This window comes from Periophthalmus magnuspinnatus, chromosome 20 (assembly GCF_009829125.3).
Source record: "Periophthalmus magnuspinnatus isolate fPerMag1 chromosome 20, fPerMag1.2.pri, whole genome shotgun sequence".
NCBI classification, from domain to species: Eukaryota; Metazoa; Chordata; class Actinopteri; order Gobiiformes; family Gobiidae; genus Periophthalmus; species Periophthalmus magnuspinnatus.
This window is the reverse complement of record NC_047145.1, coordinates 15,912,284-15,933,220: the sequence shown is the minus strand read 5'-3', so window position 1 is coordinate 15,933,220 and position 20,937 is coordinate 15,912,284. Positions and strand designations below refer to the sequence as shown.

General features: G+C 38.2%; 1 protein-coding gene across 1 annotated transcript in view; it reads left to right on the top strand.

Moving 5' to 3' along the window:
* ctdspla (CTD (carboxy-terminal domain, RNA polymerase II, polypeptide A) small phosphatase-like a) overlaps positions 1 to 20,361 on the top strand; it is a 31,577-nt gene extending 11,216 nt beyond the window's left edge. The window contains exons 2-7 of the mRNA XM_033985524.2: positions 7,572 to 7,738; positions 12,361 to 12,462; positions 17,293 to 17,349; positions 17,847 to 17,939; positions 18,015 to 18,200; positions 19,554 to 20,361. Coding sequence (XP_033841415.1) covers positions 7,572 to 7,738; positions 12,361 to 12,462; positions 17,293 to 17,349; positions 17,847 to 17,939; positions 18,015 to 18,200; positions 19,554 to 19,679 — 731 coding nt within the window. The 3' untranslated portion in view covers positions 19,680 to 20,361. The remainder of the gene's footprint in view (positions 1 to 7,571; positions 7,739 to 12,360; positions 12,463 to 17,292; positions 17,350 to 17,846; positions 17,940 to 18,014; positions 18,201 to 19,553) is intronic.
* The last annotated feature ends 576 nt before the right edge of the window (positions 20,362 to 20,937 follow it).

Below are 20,937 nucleotides of genomic sequence, written 5' to 3'. Positions count from 1 at the left end.
TAGTTGAAAAGTTTACTTAAAGGTCCACCAGGTAACTTTTCTGTTCAAAGATGTTATTGCTTTGCCTTCCTTTATTCAATTGCAGGTGCAGGTGAAATAAATTGAAAAACATGTTCTTTTAATGTGAGCAGGGTCACCACTGCACTCATAACTGGCCTGTAACTTGGCATTTAACTCGCTTGTCTCCATGGAGATAGACACATTTAATGCCATGCTGTCTTACATTCCTGACATGAAGGCAAGCAAGTAGCCAGAAAAAGTGCACCTTTAATCAATTGGTCTATATTGGCAATACATTTTCTAGGACTAAATTACATGTTTATTAAGGTAAAACTGATCATAAAGTACTTTAGAAAGATGAGAAATTGAGAAACACATTGAAACACACACTTAGGCACTCCTGGAGAAACTTTTTACAGTTAAAATTAAAGGTGGTGTCCTTTTAAGCAGTATATTATTGACAAACAGTCCATTATCTATTCTTATATGCAAATGAGTTTTTGAGTAGGATAATTTAAGGTTACTGCTTCTGGAAGTACTTTTGGAGTTTGAAATATTGATTGGCTGGAGCAGAGTTAGGTTGTACGTGACAAGCATGGATTTGTACAAATGCAGCACAATGATAAAGACTCCTCGCACTGTCACCGCACTGGCTACAGCAGACCACTTTCTACTGGACTCAAACTACATTACATTACAGTCTTGTATAAATGAGATGCACTGGAGAACATTGGCTTATTGAATACCTCTGTACTTTATGTGGATTCTTATGAGTACGACTTTGTGCTGTTACAAGAATATGCATTATTGTAGTACCGTGTATTGTATTGTTGTACCATGGCCATCAAACTGACTCAAGATTCTCATCTAGAGAATGACAGATATGTTTTTTTCATGGCTGATACCGATACCACTTGTTTACAAAGAGAAATCGATTATCCGATCACCTCTGCCGATGTTTTTGGGCTGATATATTGTACCAATTTTAATTTATTTTGCTTATATTATGTAATTTAAATGACTATAAACTTTCTCACAGCTTTTTTTTTTTTAATCAGAAGCCTATAAGAGAGCAGTTTAGTCATGTTTTTTTGTGCACTAAAGTTTTTACCAAAGCATTTAAGGCCAATAGCCGATTCATTAATAAGTGCAAATATCGGCCTGATCCATCGGCCAACCAATATATATCGATCTATTTCTATCCTAAACATAACTAAGCCCAAATCAGGATAAAGACGAGGCTAAAAAGTAGGACTAAAGTGAAGAGATCATGACGAAAAGCTAAATTTAATAATAGTTTAATACAGTACGCAATTAGTTTTTAGACATAAACAATAAACAACAAGATGTATTTTCAGTAACCTGATCAGAAGAGGTAGGTCGTAGCTGTAAATCATGCCGAATAGCCAGCAGCTGTTTCTGTGTCAACCCAGCCAAAAAAGTAAAAATGAAAGAAAAAATGGATCTACAAATCTATACACAGCACGTCTTGACTCGCATTGACCTGTGTGAACTGGAGGCCTCTTACATAAGCTGCACATCAGATTCTCTATGTGTGTGCTAATGGTGTCAGGGTGGTGCTAAAATAAAGGCACAAGGGCAGATGGGGGTCAGAGACATTATTTGGCAGAACTGAGTGTCCCACCACCACAGTCCACTTTCAGCTGTCTACAGAGAGGTAACTGACCACCCAGCTATTACTGCCTGATGGATTCACACACACAACAAGGAGCGGGGCAATGGAGGCAAATGATTGTAAAGTAAAAATTGTACAACATAGAGCTGCACAATTTTGGATATAAATCTAATTGGGTTTTCTCTGACAAATATTGCAGTTGCTGTTAGATTTACAGTATATGTTTAAAAAGTACTGTTCTGCTCAAAGTGTACATTGTAAACAATTCCAGGGGCATTAACATTTGCAAAAAGATTGAAATGTCAACTGATCTATGCAACCTGATGATTGCGACTTGAGTTGTGAACACTGAAAAGTAACTAGTAGCTAGAAATGTTTACTCAATGTGGACGCAGTGTCGGGCTGTTGTGGTAAAGAAGGAGCTGACTCGAAAGGCAAAGCTCTCAATTTACCACTGAATCTATGTTCCTACCCCCACCTATGGTCTTGAACTTTAGGCAGTGACCAAAAGGACAAGATCGCTGTCAAAATGAGTTTCTTCTTCAGGGTGGTTGGGCTCTCTCTTAGAGTGAGGAACTCAATTATACAGGAGGAGCTCAGAGTAGAGACCCTGCTCCTCCATGCCAAGAGGAGCCAGCTGAGGTGGCTCCTCCTGGATGCCTCCCTGGGGAGGTGTTCCAGACATGTCCCACCATGAGGAGGCCCTTGGGGAGACCCAGGACATACTGGAGGGACTATGTCTTTCGGCTGCCTGGGAACACCTTGGGGGATGAGGGTCCCTGCTTAGACTGCTGCCCTTGACCCGGCCCCAGAGAAGCAGAAGAAAATGGAGGGATGGTTAACAAGAAATTACAGTAAAAAAACAGTAAAAAAAATATAATTGTGATAACTCAGGTCACAATATAATCTAAAAAACAAACAAACAAATGTTTTAGAAGATCAACCATGTCTTTGCAGTAGTAGCGATAGAAATTTGTAATGGTAGTAGCTGTTGTTGTCTACCTTTCTCGTGTGATAGCCTTCTCTGATATTTTTTACAATGTAAATAGTCATAAGGCCAATACCCTATTATTACAGTGTGGGTTAGAAATCTTACTTTGTATTTGACATGAAAATACTCTATACTGTACAGTGGGACTTGGGGGATTCCCTGTCAGTTGTTTTGCTGACACTGTGCTCCAAAAGGACATCCCCTCCTCTCTTCTTTTCTCTTCCCGCTCTCCATCTCTCCCCTCTGTGTGATGGACAGAATCTTACTCTCTGTTCTTGTTGTCGACTTGTAAAACTACATCTTTGTCTGCAGGGGGACAGCACATTACCTGTCTGTTTCATTGCACAATAGCATTTTATTTTTGTACTTAAATCTTCTTCCAAGTAAGTCATTGTTATCTCATGTGTGGTTACATAAGCCATAGACAGCTGGTCCTACTTTACATGCACAACCCTCCACTCCCATTCTCTGCAAAGGGAGGAGGAGAATTATCTGAATTCTTACCCCCGCCCACATGAACTTCATAGTCATTAGGTACAGGAGAATATCGCTGACCTCAGGCGGTTGTAGCTGTAATGTGTTGTATATTAAGTGCTCGGTCAAGCTCTTTAAAGGAGGTCTGTTTTCCATCTGAATTATTAAAGGAGTGCATTCTCACGTTCACCTTCATACCCCCCAGTCACTATGGTCTTTACCTGCTCAGCCACTTAACAGGCACACAAAGTCATCTCTCTACTAGAGTGCTGCAGGATGGCCAAGGGGTTAGGTTGCAGCACATATGCATTGAATCTCGCCAGCCTCGGTTCCAGTCTATGGAGCTTTCTGTCTGTGGAGCTCAACAGTGACTGACCACTTTGAGGTTCTGAAAGTACATTTTTGGGGGAAATAAGTTTGAAAGCTAGTTATAAGTTATAAAAACATTTCAAGGAATTTTAAGTTTGAAATGTGTTTTTAACTGAAAAGACCTGTGTTATGGTTAGTTACCACATAACTTCCCTCTGTCATGCCTTCAAACTCTTTTTATTTAAATTTTTCAAAAGATCCATGGGGAAAATGAATGGGAAATTTACTTCCAGACCCACGGCATGCATTGACTAATGAGCTCCATTTTTGCTCCCTTCAGGTTGCATTCTGTAGTGTCCATGAATAATTATAATAGGATTCTGTTCAAAGTTCACATTTTAAATTAATCCAGAAGAGTTGTATTAGTTTGTAATTTCACATTTAAGTCTTTTAATCAAGAATCACATTTCAGAATATTTTTGTATGCATTTAAACTACACTACTAAATTACCTGTTTTTATGTAGAATAAAAAACAAAGTTTGCAGCCTTTACAATTCGCTAATTGGGTCCATTCAAATTGCAATTAATCTTGCAGTCCTAATGGTGCCCAAATCTTACAAACTAACATCTAACTGGTGTCTTAATTATCCAATTCAAGCATGATGACAGGACCTTTTCAGTAATTAAAGCAATGAAAGGCAAACAAAAGCAATGTTTACGAACTGCTTTCATGTAGTTTACTCTACCACAAAACATATTCATCTTTATAATCGTGTCCATCTGGTGATATATGTTCAAGAGACAGTCTGGCTCAACTGGCCTCTTGTTAAGACCTGTGCAGTTCGTAAACATGCAGGTAATGATTACAAGACCTATACTGTTAAATATTTGCTTGTACTACAGTCATCAGTTGACTTACAGAGGTGCCCTTAAAACAAATGTGTTCTTATTCAACCATCTCTAGTTGTACATTAATCTTACTACTTGAGTGCTACAACCTTTTTGAACCATATTCCCCTGTTACATACAAATCTTGGCATGTAATCTCATAATTTTTGTTTTATTTTTTTCTTGAAATGCCCACAACAGCTCTGTCATTCCTTACCATAAAGAACCAGTGCGTTATATTTAAACACTACCCCTCTCTGTCCCTGTGTTTTGACTTTCTGTACTATTAACAGTCAAAGGGGCCTCCACAAACATCTTGGGCTTAAGTTCAGATCATATTCCCGCTCAGAGCATGGCATGGGCGCACACTGCGGGTCATGGGGCGATTATCTCTTCCTGTCAGGAATGTTGAGAATTTCCTGCGTTTTTAGCCTCTTCCGGCCTCGTTAACTTGTGTCCTAACATGTGACAGAGAGGCAGGGCGAGGCCAGGCTAGGCGGCCATGATTGACGAGCTTTGGCTGTTACTTAGCTTACAGTTCGGCTGTAGTGGTGTGGAGAGAGAGCGGGAGAGGGGAGCTAATTTCACAGTGCTCACATCAAAGGCGGTAATCAAGTTCACTGGTAAATAATGTAGAGCTGCTTTGGATTCCCTGTGGAGGTTTTTTGTGTACTGCAAAGGTGAACTGTTGAACTGAAAAATTCAAATGTAAGTAGTTCAGCAAATATTGATTCGGAATAAAATTTTTATTTAAGTTCCTGCAAAATCCTTCAATGCAAATGTTATGAAATTGGAGCAGGTATTAAAGCAGTCATTTTCAGTCGACATCACTGCATCTATAGTCAGTAACTGCCAATAATATTTAATACAGATGGGGACAGCTAAAATAAACACTGAAAATGCAGATTCTTGATGTAATATAGTGAGTTATAATCACTAATAGAAATCTTCAGGTTCAACATTTGTGGATTTACCTTTAGATATTTCTTATAAGAGAATAATGTAATCAATACAAGACTCAAAAACTAAAGACTAAAATTTCTGTACTATTGTGTCCTTGGGCAAGACATTTCATCCATTTTACAAGAATATGGTGTGTGAGTTAATGATGTTGATCAGAAAGCCATTGATGTATTTGTCAGATACATTTTTCTTTGTCAGTCTCTGTAGCTGCGCCTTCCACCACAGACTATGGGTCATGAATAAATAATGGCCTTTGGTGCTTTGAAAATCATGTAAAGATCGAAAAGCTTGTAAACATATGTAAATTATAGTTTTTCTCAATTACACCATGCATTTTGTTACTGTTGGGTGTAATAATAGTGATTTGTTGATTTATTAGATTTCTTTCATTGATTGCACAGCCCCAGATGAAACAAAAGTTCAACTATATGAAAATCAAGCTCGTAGGTGACGCACGCAGAGGTGTGCCTAAACATATGCATTGCAGAGTTATTTTCATTGGCAGGTGAAAGAAATGCCATGTTTTTTTAGGGGGCTGTGTCTGTGTAACAGGAGGTGGAGCGGGCGGGTTGGGCACTCAGAAAACAGAGCTGGAGCTAAAAGTCTTAAAATGGAGAAACCAAACTAGTGATTGACAGCAGGGCCTCCACAGTCTTTCTACAGATAATAAGAGAGATCTGAGACTTTGCCTGCTAACACAATGCCACCTGCCTCTTACAGGTGGTGTAATATAATATACAAGGGAAATGACTAGGCCTGTCATGAAGTTGAAGTGCTGTATATTGCTGAAGTAAATATAGACAATACACGATAATATTGAAACTAATTTAATCCACTGACACAATAACCCAAGACCAAATTTAAACCACAAAACAAATTCTAAATCTATAATATTATTTTTTTTAAAAACATATAGAGAACGATAAGTCGATGTAGTAATTATTGTGACAAGCCTAGAAATGACTCCATAAAATATAACTGTAATTCTTTTTCCTCAGTTGCACCAATAATGTTATGGTCAGATTAATGTCATGAATTCTCTTTTTTTTCAATTTATAAATTTTTACTATTGTTTACTATCTGCAACACAGATGAATTATACCAGTGACCAATTAGTATCAATGTACAAACCACTAATCCTTCACTAATGTGCTGATGTCAAAGATAATTCCATGTACGTCAATATTGTGAACTTAATTGTAAGGACTGGAAATGGCTACATTGCAGTATCAGCCTATTAATATTAGTAACGCACACGTTTGTGGCCTGGGAAATTAGATTTGAGAAAGCACCACTACAAAAGCTACAGAGAACAAAGCCAAGGAAGAGCCAGCAGTCTGTCAGATCCAGGGAACATCCTAAAGTAGTCTCCGATCAAGATGCCAAACCCCGAGTGGGCCTAAGGACACTTCAAAGTCTGAAACATTCTCAATTACCTCGGAAGAAATGAAGTGTCTGGATTTGAAAAACTTTAGCAAGGACTCGGATTTATTCTAATAGAGAAAGCAAATATGAAAAATCCTTATTGCAATGCTTATGTCAGAGTCTCTGAGAGAAAGTAGGACACTTCGGAGAGAGTGAGGAGGGATGATGTAAGCCTTTAGCAGGGACCTATATATGCATGTTGTGCTGTCCCTTGAGCTTAGGGCACTCAGCCGTCCTACACATACATGAGGTGGGTGCAGGCTGTGTTGTTTTGTCATTTGAGGTTCGGGCAGTGTAATTAATTGAATTTAATCCAGATCGAGATGAAGTCATTTAAAAATGTTCTTTTAAATCAAGAGGTCTACAAATACATTTATTTTTTTTCAAGTCACATGATCCAGGTGTAGTTAGTTTTACTGCTAAAATGATGATCGAGTTCCCTTTTGTTTAGATAATTTCAAGTGTAGAATTTTTCTTTGCTAGGAGTTAAGGCAGACTGTATAATTTGCTGTGATTTTCTTGGTAATTCAAAAAGCATTTAGCGCTTTAATCCAGGTGATGTTTTAGTACCGCATGATTAGCCCAATTTCCATAGTTACTGTTTTACCAATGCTTAAATTTGTATTCACCTTTTTGATGTTAATTAAGGAGATTGGCTTCCCTACAGGGCGTTTTGTACGAGAGTTATTTTTGTCCTTTGTGCTTCCCTTACTGATGTCTCTCAGTGTCTCAGCCGCTTTGTCACTATAATGAAACAACAGAAAACAAACCCAGCGTTCCAATCGGCTTGTATTACCATAACACGCTGTGAAATGCAAACACACTACAAATCAACAATGCCTTTTACTCAAGTTATATTTTTGTGTTTTGTGCTCTTTCTGCAGTGTCCCAGTCCAACACCAGTCTCAAGAAGCATCGCAACCGGAGCATCTTCAGCCCTTTCTTCTGCTGCTTCCGAAACTACAATGACTATCACGCCGACCCGCCCTCTGCCAACAACAAGAGCCTGCCCCTGCCCCCGCCCCCCGATGAGAACGGCAGCCCGCCCAAGGTGAAGCTTGGCACCACTCCAAACCACAGCTGCACAAGATAACACCAATTCTGCACTGGCAATGCAATACTTATGGTGACAAAATACAACACAGACATAAAAATAAGCAAATCTCAGTCATGTTATCTTCTGCCTGATCATGTGACGAAGACTAAACAATTTACATTTGTTTTTTGTACAATAGATCAAAGTTAAGATTTTGAAGTCTTTTCATTCCTAGCTTTCAGCTCTAGATATTTGTGGTTTAGTTCTGGTCCACATCTTTGTTTGTCTTTTAGTCTTGTTTTATTATAGCAGCCTTGGTTATTCTGGATAGAGCTGCAGAATATTACACAACTAAACCAAAATCTGAATTTGAGTTGGTGCCGATCACAAAGGCTGCAATTATTATTCATATAATATTTGAATTTAATGAATAAAATATCCCATATCATTATAGAAAAATCTTGTTGTACCTGTAATTTAGACCTCTACAGACATGTTCTGAAATGCCTTCTTGTATTGATTTATCAGATCACATTTCAGTCTTCTTTTGAACGTTTATGCTCCTGGAGTGGTTTACCATGTGCTGAATCCTACGTTTTAAACATATGCTGCAAATCTAACTGCAATACTTTTCAATTAGATTTTTGTCAAAAATCCTGCAGCCCTGTCTATTTAGTCCAGGTTTAATTGACCCTCTTTAGTCCTGCTTAAACCTTAGTCATGTTTTGGTGCTCTTTTAGTGTTAATTTTGATTTAACTTCATTTTAGATTAATAATGTCAATAATAGGTTACACTATTGCAGATTTCTTACATATGAAATATTAGTCGCCCTTAACATACCATGCGGAAAAACATGACCAGCTAAAAAAAGAAAGCATGTGGGCTTTTGTAAATATTTAAAGGCAGAAATCCGAGTTTGAGTCAAGAGATCCGGTAACATTTGGTTGGTGTTGTTACAAAGAGCCCGCTGAAGTTCTTCGGTGCATGGGTCCAAAGCTGCACTCTTTCGCTTGCACCCACCCTCCCTCTCTCCCTCTTTCTCTCTCTCTTTCTTTTTCTCTCTCCCTTTCTCTCCTTCTCTCTCTCTCTCTCTCCCTTCCCTCCCTCTCTCTTCCTCTTTCTCTTTCCCTCTACAAAATTTTCCAGCTGCCTCAACCCGTTGAACCCCGGAGGTTGTTTACCATCTACTGCTTGAAAATACGGGCTCCTTTCCCATCTCGCATTCTTCGATATCGACCGACGGACTACAAACTTGCGCACAAAATCACTCCCGCAGAGACGCTCAAAAGAGATCCACATGTTGTATAAGCCATTGACAACACATGCAGGACTACTATTCCCTGTTGTAATGTGTAGGTTAGGTGGATTTTTTCCTGGTTTAGTTAGTTCAAATCTCTGTAGATCTGTTTGCTCCTGATGATTACATTCTAGTAACTTACACAACAATTTGGGAACAATTTGGGGAAAAAAGATATATATTAAAATATATATAAAAGTAGGACTCAGAGTACACATACTCCAGGAACTATAAACATATGAGAGAAGACTGAAATACAAATTGATGAACTCTAAACTACAGGTTCAGCTCGTTTTCTTTCCATAAAAAACACAGGATATTGTGTTTTTGCAGAGGACATTCTATTAAATATTCAAAATATTTAGATCCATTTGCAGCACTACCAAAATGCAAAAAACCCGAACACAAAAACTCAAACCGTGTAAACAAACTACAGCGTCTCACATGTTTGATATCACAGTGCAGTATTGCCAAAACCTCTTTCCTAAAAAGTGCCCCAAATTCATAATCCCCATGTTTCCTTTTCATTTTGTCTGTTAATGCTTTTTACATTCAGTTGAGGAATGCATGCTTTTACCCATAATAGCCTATACTATACATGTGGCCAGCCCTGACCCATCGCGGACCCCTTCCCAACAAGTGGCATTAATTGAGAGTGAACCTGGCGAACCTGTCCATAAAAAGCCTTGTAAGAGCACAGTGGTGTTTTTGGAGCTGCTCTGGCTGCCTGGTGCCTCCCTCACTGCACACTGTGGCGTTGCTGGATTTCTGGCCGTCCATATTTGTTACTATGGCAGCCTTGTTTGTTTTTGACGGGCTCCAGTGTGTGTGTGTGTCCTGTGCTCTTCTCTCTCCTTTTCAGTTGATTCATTCAAATATTGATGTTTTTTTCACTGTTTTTGTGGTTCAGTCTTGGCACCCTCGGTCTGTCTCTTTACTGGTCTTTCTCTATTGTCTCTTTTCCTGAACATTTTGATAATTGCATAAAGGATATTTTGTACATGTTTTTGACCGCTACCTTCTTCATAGGACAATAAGACAGTTAACCTGAAATTATCTTTTAAAATCGATTATGATAAACAGATGCAAACAAGAACAAAAATACTGAATGAGATTTGAATGAGGTTGGCTGTCTAAATGTCTCTAGTTGGTTTAGTTTGTACATATAAGGAAATTCCCAAACATGTTTCCCTTGTGGAATGTTTGTGATACCTGTGGTTTACAGTCAGTCTATTCACACCCAGAGTGCAGTGCCTCCTATTGGCAGGAAAATGCTATGGATCAACCCTCGTACTAAGGGCAAAAGGCATAAACATAAAGGAATACGATCTGAGTTAATAGTTAGTATTAGTATAGGGTGACCAGACATTCCTGTTTATCTGGGACAGCCGCTGTTTTGAGCTCTTTATTCTTCATCCCAGTAGATTTATCCAAAACCAGTGATTTGTCCCAGTTTTTAGACAAGAAATGTTCCAGGTGTCCCTATTTTTAACCAATTTGATCCCCACCAACAGCAAAGAGGAGAATATATTGTCATTTGTTCAGCCAAAATACAGAAAAACCTGCTTGAACATGGCCAGAAAACAAAAGAATCTGTTTAGTCTCTCAGGTTATTATATACCAACTCAGAAGTGAGTCGAGAATAGGCCGGGTACATAACAATTACGAGTGCTTTTCGCAATTTTATTAATAACCACCATAACTCAGGTGTGCCCCAGTTTTTAATTCTGAAAATCTGGTCACCCTATATTAGTGTTTTATTGAAAGTGTCTCTGTAAGCAACATAAATCTAAAATACAATCTGTATTCAGACATCTTTACATATGCCTAGGTGGAAGAAATTACATTTAGTCACAAAATGCTTTCAATATTAATTTCCTGAACATAAACAGTACAGACTTTTAATTATTGTCTGAATCAATGATTAGAAATGACTAATGACCAAAACTGTTTAATTGCACAGCTCTGTAACTTCACCTATTTTTTGTTTAAACTGAAACGTTTGTTGCTTTCACCAGTTTTATTAGTAAAAGGTCACTCTTTCAAAAGCCAGGTTAAACTGATCTCGAAAATCTTGTAATATTTGAACTCAATATATGACCTTTATGTTGAAGCCAAAGAGCGTCCACCCTGGTTCTGACATCATAACTAGCCTTTTCTGATTACACTGCAAGTGTTCAGTAAATGCCAAAGCCCCACTGGGGTTCACTCTCTCCTTCTTCCTCCCTCTCTCCTTCTCTTCCTCCCTCTCTCCCTCTCTCCTTCTCTTCCTTCCTCTCTCTCTTGCCCTGTATAACTGTGCATGTGTAAATCTCATCCATCACGCTCGTAGCAGGCAGTCGCTCGGTGTCCTTGCTCCCAGGGACTAGTACCCACAGCACATCATCAGAATGCAGTCCCACGACACACATAATAAATACTGTCAGCCCAGAACCTTCCCTTGGCATGCTGGGAAAAAGAAAAAAAGTGCATATACTCAAGCTTTGGACAAGTCCTTGTAATTCACCTCTGTATGGATCATGCGTCTATCTTGTGCGTGTTACCGTGTTATTCATTAAACTAATAATAATAGCATCTCTAGGTGTACTAGCCTGCCTTGAAGAAACTTGTTAAGAGATACTTTTGTACTTTTGTTTTAAGTGATATAGACTGGCCTTTTTCCTGTGTCAATATGGATAGGCTTATTTTTAACACTGTCCATCTATCACTTCATGTTGGATATGGGCATGTACGGTAAGGGCATGTCTGTGTGTATATGTGTCTATGTACCGGTATGTGCGTGTGTGTGTTTCCCATGGTCTGACCATCTGTCGAGTGCCAGCCTGTAACCTCAGGACACTAGGCTGTGGACCAAGGACGAGTGAGTCTCCTTTTGACCCGCGAGCCATACATCTTTGACAACATAATGTTATACAAAGAGGAGCAGCGGGGATTTTAATACGAATGCCAAGTTGCCAGCTACAACTAATGCCTCAATTTAAAAATAGTAAATATTGCTCATGTTCTTATGTATTTACTAAGAATATGAGGCAAAGACTGCTCAGATAGCTGAAATCTGTACTCAAACTGGAGACCATCTAATTGCTTTGTTTAATGAAATAACAGGGATATGAGTCATCTATGATTAGCTTCCCTGACATTTACCTTAAATATATAACCCTATGCCCATCCCAAACCAGAGAAAGGTAGACAAAAACCTATCCCAAAATGTCCATTCATTTATGACAGCGAAGTGGAGAAAAGCAGAGACCTAAAATTTTACATACATTGAAGTACATTTTGTTTTTGTGACACTCTTTTCCCATTGTTACTAATACTTAATGTGTTGTTTTCTTGCAGCCTCCAGCCAAGTTCTTGCTCCCTGAGGTCAGTATAGGAGACTATGGCAAGAACTGTGTGGTGATCGACCTGGACGAGACCCTGGTGCACTCCTCCTTTAAGGTATTCACACAAACACAAGCTTACACTGTCTGCCCTTTTTATTACTTGGGATGTGCCATGTTTTGCTAGGCTCTGTGGGGCTAATAGGATTACACAGGAGTAATTCTTGAAGATGCTATTCTTTGAACTGAATATGATGACAACATGTTGCAAACAGCTCAACAGTGTGTGTCCTTTAAGCTTTTGTATATGAGGTTAAACAGGACAGAAGAGTGCAATTTTGCTATGGAAACTAATGCATCTATTTACTCTTCACCTTTGACATGAGTAAATCGCAACAAATCTTTATTAATTCTGGGTTTATTGGATTTCAATTGGCCAATGTAGAGCTTTATTTAATAAAGTGAAACCATAGACTATACATATAAATAGACATAGCTAACATGCTAGCTGCTGTGGTCCAAATAGGAAGTGAGCACAGTCCCTCCTCTTTCCATAACTGCTGCTGTCAGTCTCCTCATTTTGGTCTTAAAATGTTCATATTAACCCGCTCTTTGTAAATCAAGATAGGAACATTAATAACAGATAAATCAGTTGCCTTCTTTCCCTGAGGTCGCTCCCACTAGCGTTAGCAACAGGTTTGATTGACAGGGTTGCTAAGCGGCTGCTCCTTGCTAAACCAGGAAGGGACGTTACCCTTAAAATCCTCACTCTGAATTGGCTCTTTGGTTGCCACGATACTCCATTGCAAATATGGAACTCAGCTCTAAATTCTCCCCATAACTGTGAGCCTTGACCGAACGCTATGGGTAACGTCACACTCATTTAGTCCACGTCTTTATACAGTCTATGTTTGGAACGCAGGGTTTGGTACCAATAATACCTGGTTCATGATAACAGTAACTGAACAATGTATTTTCAACTTTCTAATCACATTTGTCTTTGCAACAACCATTTGTGGGCAAGCGAGAAATTAGTTTCTTACTTTCTGTAGCAAATTCTGCCTAATGTCCTTTAGTACTGTATAAACTCAACTGTCTTCCCCTCCTATAACTTATTATCTTCAGCCTATATGTCTGTAATGTAAATAGGCAAGTCAGAAAACTGCACAAACCAGACTACAGTGGAACAATTGTATTCTGTTTGCAATACAGAAACATTCCTGGTTTGCAATGGGAAGCATGAGGAATGAAAAATGTACACATGCTGATTGGGACCCACCCATTGCGAGTTCCATGGCAGAAGGACGGAACCACAAATACAAGGGCGCGTCCCGTAGACTCTGTAGCCTCAAATGACCGCGGGTGAAATTCCCAGAAATCCTCAATGGCTATACCCGGGAAAGTGTTTAGTTTCGCCTCAGACAAAGTGTGTCTCACAACTGCATTCCTTCTTGGAACAACCACGTAGCTCAGAATGTTGCTTTCCATGAATGTGAATCAGGACTAAAACAGATCCATACAGGGATTAAGCCAGATTTTATCCAAGTTTAAATCAAGACCGCTATTTTATTTATTTTGGTATGTATGTTTTATAGGTACCCTGCAGCAAGAAAGCAAATTGTTAAAGCCAGGAAGTATTCACACAACATTGAGAGCAAACCCACGATTACAGCAGGACTAAATCAGGACCAAACCAGATCTAATTACCTCTAAATGTTGAGAAGTGAAAGGGAGAAAGCAAGAGAAAAGTCCATAGACAGCGGTTTCACTTCCCCCCGACCCTGCAGGGCATCCGGTAAAAAAAAAAAAACTCCTTGTGAAATTAGGAGATCTAAAAATGTGCACCAATTGAACATGGGAAAGTCTGCAAACAACTAAATCAGAGTGGGATCATGTCACACATTGCACAGATGCATGGGTAGAAAATAGCAGCATTACATAACGCATGACATCCTATGCTGGGTCTTTATGATATGGATGAGAGGATCAGCCCAGAGCCTCAAGGATTAGCTGCAGATTGTGTTAAAGTGGCTATAAACAACACTGTATGTAAGAATAGCTATGGAATGGAGAATCTGTGTTGTGACAAGCCTTAGATGAAATGTGAGCAAGAAACGCAATTATGGGTAAATATTTGAAATCAAGTGTTTCCTAAGAGTATGGGTGTATGTGATTGACAGGCATATTAATCTGTCATACTGTGTTAAAATCTTTAGACAACTGTAGACATTTTCGAGCTGTAAGATGAATAACAAATATATAGATATAGTACATGTGTAAATTGCATATGCATGAAGTGTAGACTGGCTTATGACTCTTTTGTGGGTACATCTAGAGGCAAACATATACGTTTATTTTCTGTAGTATGTACACAAAATTACCAATACATAATAATAATACAAATGAAGCGTTCAATACCAAAAATAGTTATCTCCATTTTGAAAAATTGCTAAAAAAGTGTTTTCATTTTGTTTCCATCTTATTAGATATTAGCAGTGACAATAATCTAGAGTGGATTTTATCAAGAATTATATTGCGATAGCAGCAAAATCAATTTGGCTTTTGGAAATATTACTATACTAAAAGTAAACTGCAAGCCTCCAGTGGCCTTTTCAAATGGCACTTATCTGTTTTTGCAAATTAACTCTTCAAATGTTTTAGATTTAAAATTTGACACATACGCTTCTCCTGTAATATAAAAAGTATGAGGCATGTGTGGGATAAAATGTTAGACAGTGTTGCACCATTCCTTAAGCTAAACGTAACTGTTCTGATGGTGGTGTGTGTGGGGTGGGGAGGTTTACTACTTGCTTGTCTCCATCGAGATAAATCAATTTATGGCCATACTGTGGAATATTTCAAGCAAAGCAAGAACATCTCCATGGAGACAAACAGGTGGTGGATCATATCCCTCCAGAATAAACACATCGTTAAGCTTGTAATATTTTAAAATAGTACATTTAATTTTTGTCTTGGTGATGCAATGACGTGTATGTTTTGTTAAAAGCACATTTTGAATTCTGTTGGCCTTATGAAGTAATTAAAAGCCTTGTTATGTAAGTACAGATAAGTAATGAACCAACATTGAAACTGCCACCACGACCATGGCTCCAGAATAGCATCCTTCTACTGTTTGCTCCCTCACTTCTTTTGTACCTCCTCTCTTTCTCTCTCTTGTTCTCTCTCTCACGCACACAGTTTATTTTCCTCGCTCCTCCATCTCCATATCTGAGCTCTTTTCTACAGCCCCGCTCCAAACAGCTGCTGCACGCTCTGTCTTCAGATGATGGAGTGATTGGCTCTCCTCCATCTGCGGCTCTACTCCTGCTCTGTTCACAGGGCTGTTTTGTTGAGCCTGTCGTGGATTGTCTCATTTCCACTGCCTTTTAACAGTCTGGGTAATGAGGCCTCTGTTGCAGCTGTGGTGTTCAGGTTTTCTCTAATCATGTGGACAAGGCAAACATACAAAACACAGCGGTAGATAAAACACAGAGGGAACATGGAGGATTCCTATAGCAAACACCCCCTCTGCTGGATGGCATGGAACTAAACCTTATTGTTGCTTCCAATACATCAAAATGGAGTTTGTAAGAAGAAAAAAATGTAGTTAAAATGATAAAAGCATATATAAAATGTGTGCATTTGCACTACTAAATATTCTCATCTTTTAAAATCAATTTAAGATACTACCGTGCATAGGAAAAATAAAAAAATAAACATTTGCAGTTCACATTAAAGACATTTTGGTACCACTTTATAATAACACCTTAATTAGCCTTAGTGAAGTATGAAATGAATAAGAAGCAAATAGTTTATTAACAATGATTCATAATTAAGGAACTAGGATTAGGAAATAATTAATTATGAGGTTAGTTACTAAGACTGAATCATTCTAGGGGACCAATTATGCAAAATTTGGTTTTCAGAGTTTTTAATCATGTTGTAGGTGTTTCCCCTTCTCATTTACCCTCTCAAAGTTGTTTTTATTTTTGAGTGATGCATGTTTGAGCAATTGATTCATTCATTAATTGCTTATTTTCAGGATGCGATATTGCCCATCAGTACCAGTTTTCACCGGTACATGACCACTGCTCTGTACTTACTTCATTCTTTAATTTTATTTATCAGTGATACATGTAGGATTTGGCAACGTTGCGTAGCCATTTTGATGCATATGAAAAAAATCTGCTTCTCGCTAGTGTGATCTGCAGCTGTCCATCGACAGCTACACGGCTCTTTGTTGTGATGATGCTTACAGCGACATCAGCTCCCATTGGGCTTTGCAATTTTTTAATGCAAAGGCAGTGGACTTGTTCCTTTTATTAAGCAGTTTTAGGTGAATATTGCGATTTAAAATGTTCAAACTATAAGATAATGATCCACTGGTGTCATAGATAATAACTATATAGCACAATAGGTCTTCTTTAATAAACTTTTTATACATTATACCTTAAGTCTTTGTTGATGCTTTGGTAAGCCTATTAAACTGCAGTTATTTTTATTTTATTGTAATGTCCCTCTCATATGCCCTAGATATATCAGACAAGTTTTATCATCAAATTCTTCCTTAGTTTCTCTGGCACCCGTGTTCCTTCATTTTCCCAATTTATTTCAACATGTCACCTCTACCACCCACCTACTCCTTTTATCCTCTGGCTCAAGGCTGCTCCGTTCATACCCCATATCTCTTTAAAAATGACAGAAGCCTAACTCAGCCCCCCATGCGTGCCTGCTTCATCTGTCACTCTGCTTTTGGCTTATCCCTTGAGTCTTACCAGGTTTTTATTTAACACTGTGAAGCTAGAATTGGGGCACTGGGAACTACAGCACTCATAGAGGATTCCAGTCTGCTCCAGGCTTTTTAATAGCACTTACATTTGGCTGTTGCATTTCACCTGAGCTGCACTGTAAGAATAAATCTTTCTTTTCTCTGTTTTGTCCTCCGCAGCCCATCAGCAACGCAGACTTCATTGTTCCCGTGGAGATTGATGGCACTGTTCATCAGGTATTGGAAGGACTATAGTACAATAGAAACGGTTTATTGTCTATTGCGGGTATGCCTCTGAAATGAGAAAATGCCTTCCAAGGAAGATTTTTCAGAGGACGCAGAAGATTTGTGTAGCTGTAACCGGGTTCAAGTAATCCAGGATAGGCTGTGTATGTATATTGGCCTGTTCTTGATTACTTGCACTTGGCGGCAGTGACTTGTCAACAAATGAACTTATAGCATTATGTAATATTTCTTTTATAACAGTAAATAAAGCATTGTTTGGTCTTTAACTTGATTAGTGGTGGAACGTAATGAAGTAAAAGTAGTAAAGTAGTAAAAATTGTAGGTATCTGTACTTTACGTAAGTACATTTTTAACGTAATAGTATTTTTTATTGTATGAGACCTGCTAAAAATACTGAGGGATTATTTTTACCATGGTCATAATTCAGTTGTTTCTGTTGAACAAAATCCAGCACAAATCTTTATCAAAATTGTTGTCTTGTCCTTCAGGTGTACGTTCTGAAGAGGCCTCACGTGGATGAGTTTTTGCAGAAGATGGGAGAGCTGTTTGAATGTGTGCTCTTCACTGCTAGCTTAGCCAAGGTTTGTGCTCCTCCCTGACCTCCGACCTTACCTCTTGTGTACTGCCTTATTTTGAAACAGTCTGCCCTGCTTTAGTATGCTGATCCTGTGGCTGACCTGCTGGACCAATGGGGCGTGTTTCGAGCTCGCCTCTTCAGGGAATCCTGTGTTTTCCATCGAGGAAACTACGTCAAAGACCTCAGCCGCCTGGGCCGAGAGCTCAGCAAAGTCATCATCGTAGACAACTCACCTGCCTCGTACATATTCCACCCGGAGAATGCCGTAAGTCCAAGACACGCTTAGAATGTGTAGGGTGGCCTGAATACAAAGATGTTTACTTGACCAGCCAGTCCTTCTACATTCTGATTGAAACTAAAAGAGTCTGGAACTGAACAGTAAATGGTGAAAATCCTCTGTTCTAACGTGACATGGTCCAACTATAGTGGCTAATTTGTATCACGTGTTTCTCAAACGCAAAAGACGTCTCCCCTTAAAAATTCTCATAACATTCAGAACACTCTCAGTCCATGTTTGTTTTTGTCACAAATGGACCATGTGTCTCTCCGATTGGTCAGTCACACCCTCTGAAATCGAGGAAACAGGATACGACTCCAGATCCACCCATCTTTGTAAAGTTTTGTCAATCCATTGGGTTCTGGCTGGTCACTTAACAAATACGCTATATTAAAAAGAATATGAATAGAATGTCTAAAGTTTGAAATTGTAAGTTCAAAGTATTAATAGTTTTGATAAAATACATGGATAGGAATATGTATGTATACTTTGTTTACTTTTGTGCATTATAAGTGTGTTAAGAGAAAGTATTTTGTGTCTCTGCTGCAAAGTTAGTAACATGCTTGCCTCACGATAGTAAGGGAGTATCACGTCTTAAAACAGTTGTTGTGGTTGTAGTAGTAAGTTAGTAATAGCAATAGTAAGTTAGTAATTGTAAAACTAAAGTAATATAGTCTGTAGCCATAGCAACAAGAAATAGCTGTAGTAGTAGTTTGTAGAAGTAATACTGGCATTAGTTATTTTAGTAATTAGTAATTTTAGATTTTGATAAACTCCTTGTGTACCTCATGTAGTAGTTTTAGTATGTATTTTACGTATTTTTTAGAGGTTTTACACTTGAAAAATGTAAATGTTGACCCTATTTAAACATGCCAACTTTGTATGTACCTACCTTATTTTGGTTCAAAGAAAATTATTTAGATTTTAAATGTATCGATTTAAAATATACTCTATGTTTATTAAATAACATTTTAATGAGAATAAGGGCCACAGTATTCTTGACACAATTAATATGTTTGAGTGTTACGACTTTGTTTCATACTTACTGTATAACTAACAAAATCCCTATATCACTTAATGTTTGTTCAGTTTTTAAAACCTGTTATCTGAAAATGACAGTAATTACAGCAGTAGAATCTAATGTTTTCCCACTAACTTTTGTTTTATATTCATGATGAGTTTTTAGCCTGGGGCATGGTACATTTTATTAGATTTCTGCCACTCATCTTTTGCCCTTTAATACATTCTGAATGAATTATTCAAATTATAAAACTGAGTGGTGCCATGAATGACAGTTTCTCTCTTTATCAAATTAATGAGGTATTATTGTGTATTTTTCAGGTCCCGGTGCAGTCGTGGTTTGATGACATGACAGATACAGAACTGCTGGACCTTATACCACTTTTCGAGGGCCTAAGTAAAGAAGAGGACGTTTATAGTTCATTACAGAGTCTGAGGAACAGGTAGCAAACAGACAACGAACTTCCTTAAGCGGACGTTTTGAATCTCCAAGTCTGAAGACGCTTGTACAGGACTTCCATTGCAAATAAGATTATATTACTTACTGTATGTAAAGTATATGTTTATAAGTACTTTTCTAACACAGGAAGTTTTACAATACTAGTAACCAAGATTATTTTAGTTACCAAAAATAATCAGTCTCACATCTCTTTGTTTTGCTTTTGTCAGTTTTTTGTGTTGAGCAGTGCTATGCAGGCTGGTGTTTCCTGTCCAATCTTTAGGTTCAAATAACTGTGATTTTTCCTTTTACAGAAAAAAGTGCCTTCATTACTGAGCTGATTTGAATGGGGTGCACATTTTGTATGCTGTAATCTACAAAAAAGATATATTCTCGTCAATCTACACAAAATGGACAATACAAAACTGTCTTTTTAATATTAGTGAATTGACTAAAAAGGTTTACGATTCAATGTGGTTTGTGACTGGCTACGTTATTGTAAATCCTTAAAGATGTTTAAAAATGAAACAATTAAATGTGATGAAATTACTGTCTGACAAAAATGTCAAGAGAAAAGTATATTTACTAGTTTAGGTTATATGATATTCTATTTATTGGGGTAAAGGGTGTAAAAGAATGCTGTCAAAGTTGTACTGTACAACATGATTAAAGTTGCAATTTTGCACACTGTCACGTTTCACTGAGTTATGAATGGTGTTGCAGTGATTTTTATTTTTTAGAATGTCATCAATTTCTTTCCTTGATGTGGAAGAATAACTCAGGGAAAATAAAATCAATACACAAAAGGAAACAATGTGAATCTTGACAAGTGATCTGTCTGTAGATTTCCCATGCACTCTGTTCTATGTTTTACCACAGTTCTTTGCGATGTCATTGTCCACATTCAAGGCCTATAGAGTTTGTCCAAGCAACCATGGGCCTTGGGTGGGGTCAGTGTGCACCTAGAAATTGTTAGGAGCAGAGTCAATATATTTGAATAAGTAATGTTAATGTTTGTGAGTCTCTGGGAAACCTACTAGACATGCAGTCTGCAAAAAGAAAGATGATTATTGGTAAATGTCACATTTTTATACAGCTCTTTTCCACCTTTAAGGCTCAAAGTGCTTCACATCAAGAAGCCACTCACCCATTCACACACACACACACACACACACACACACCCTCATACACCAGTGTACACAGATACTGGAGGTGTGGTGGGTTAAATGTCTTAACCCACCACATTGTGGCCAAGGACACAATGAC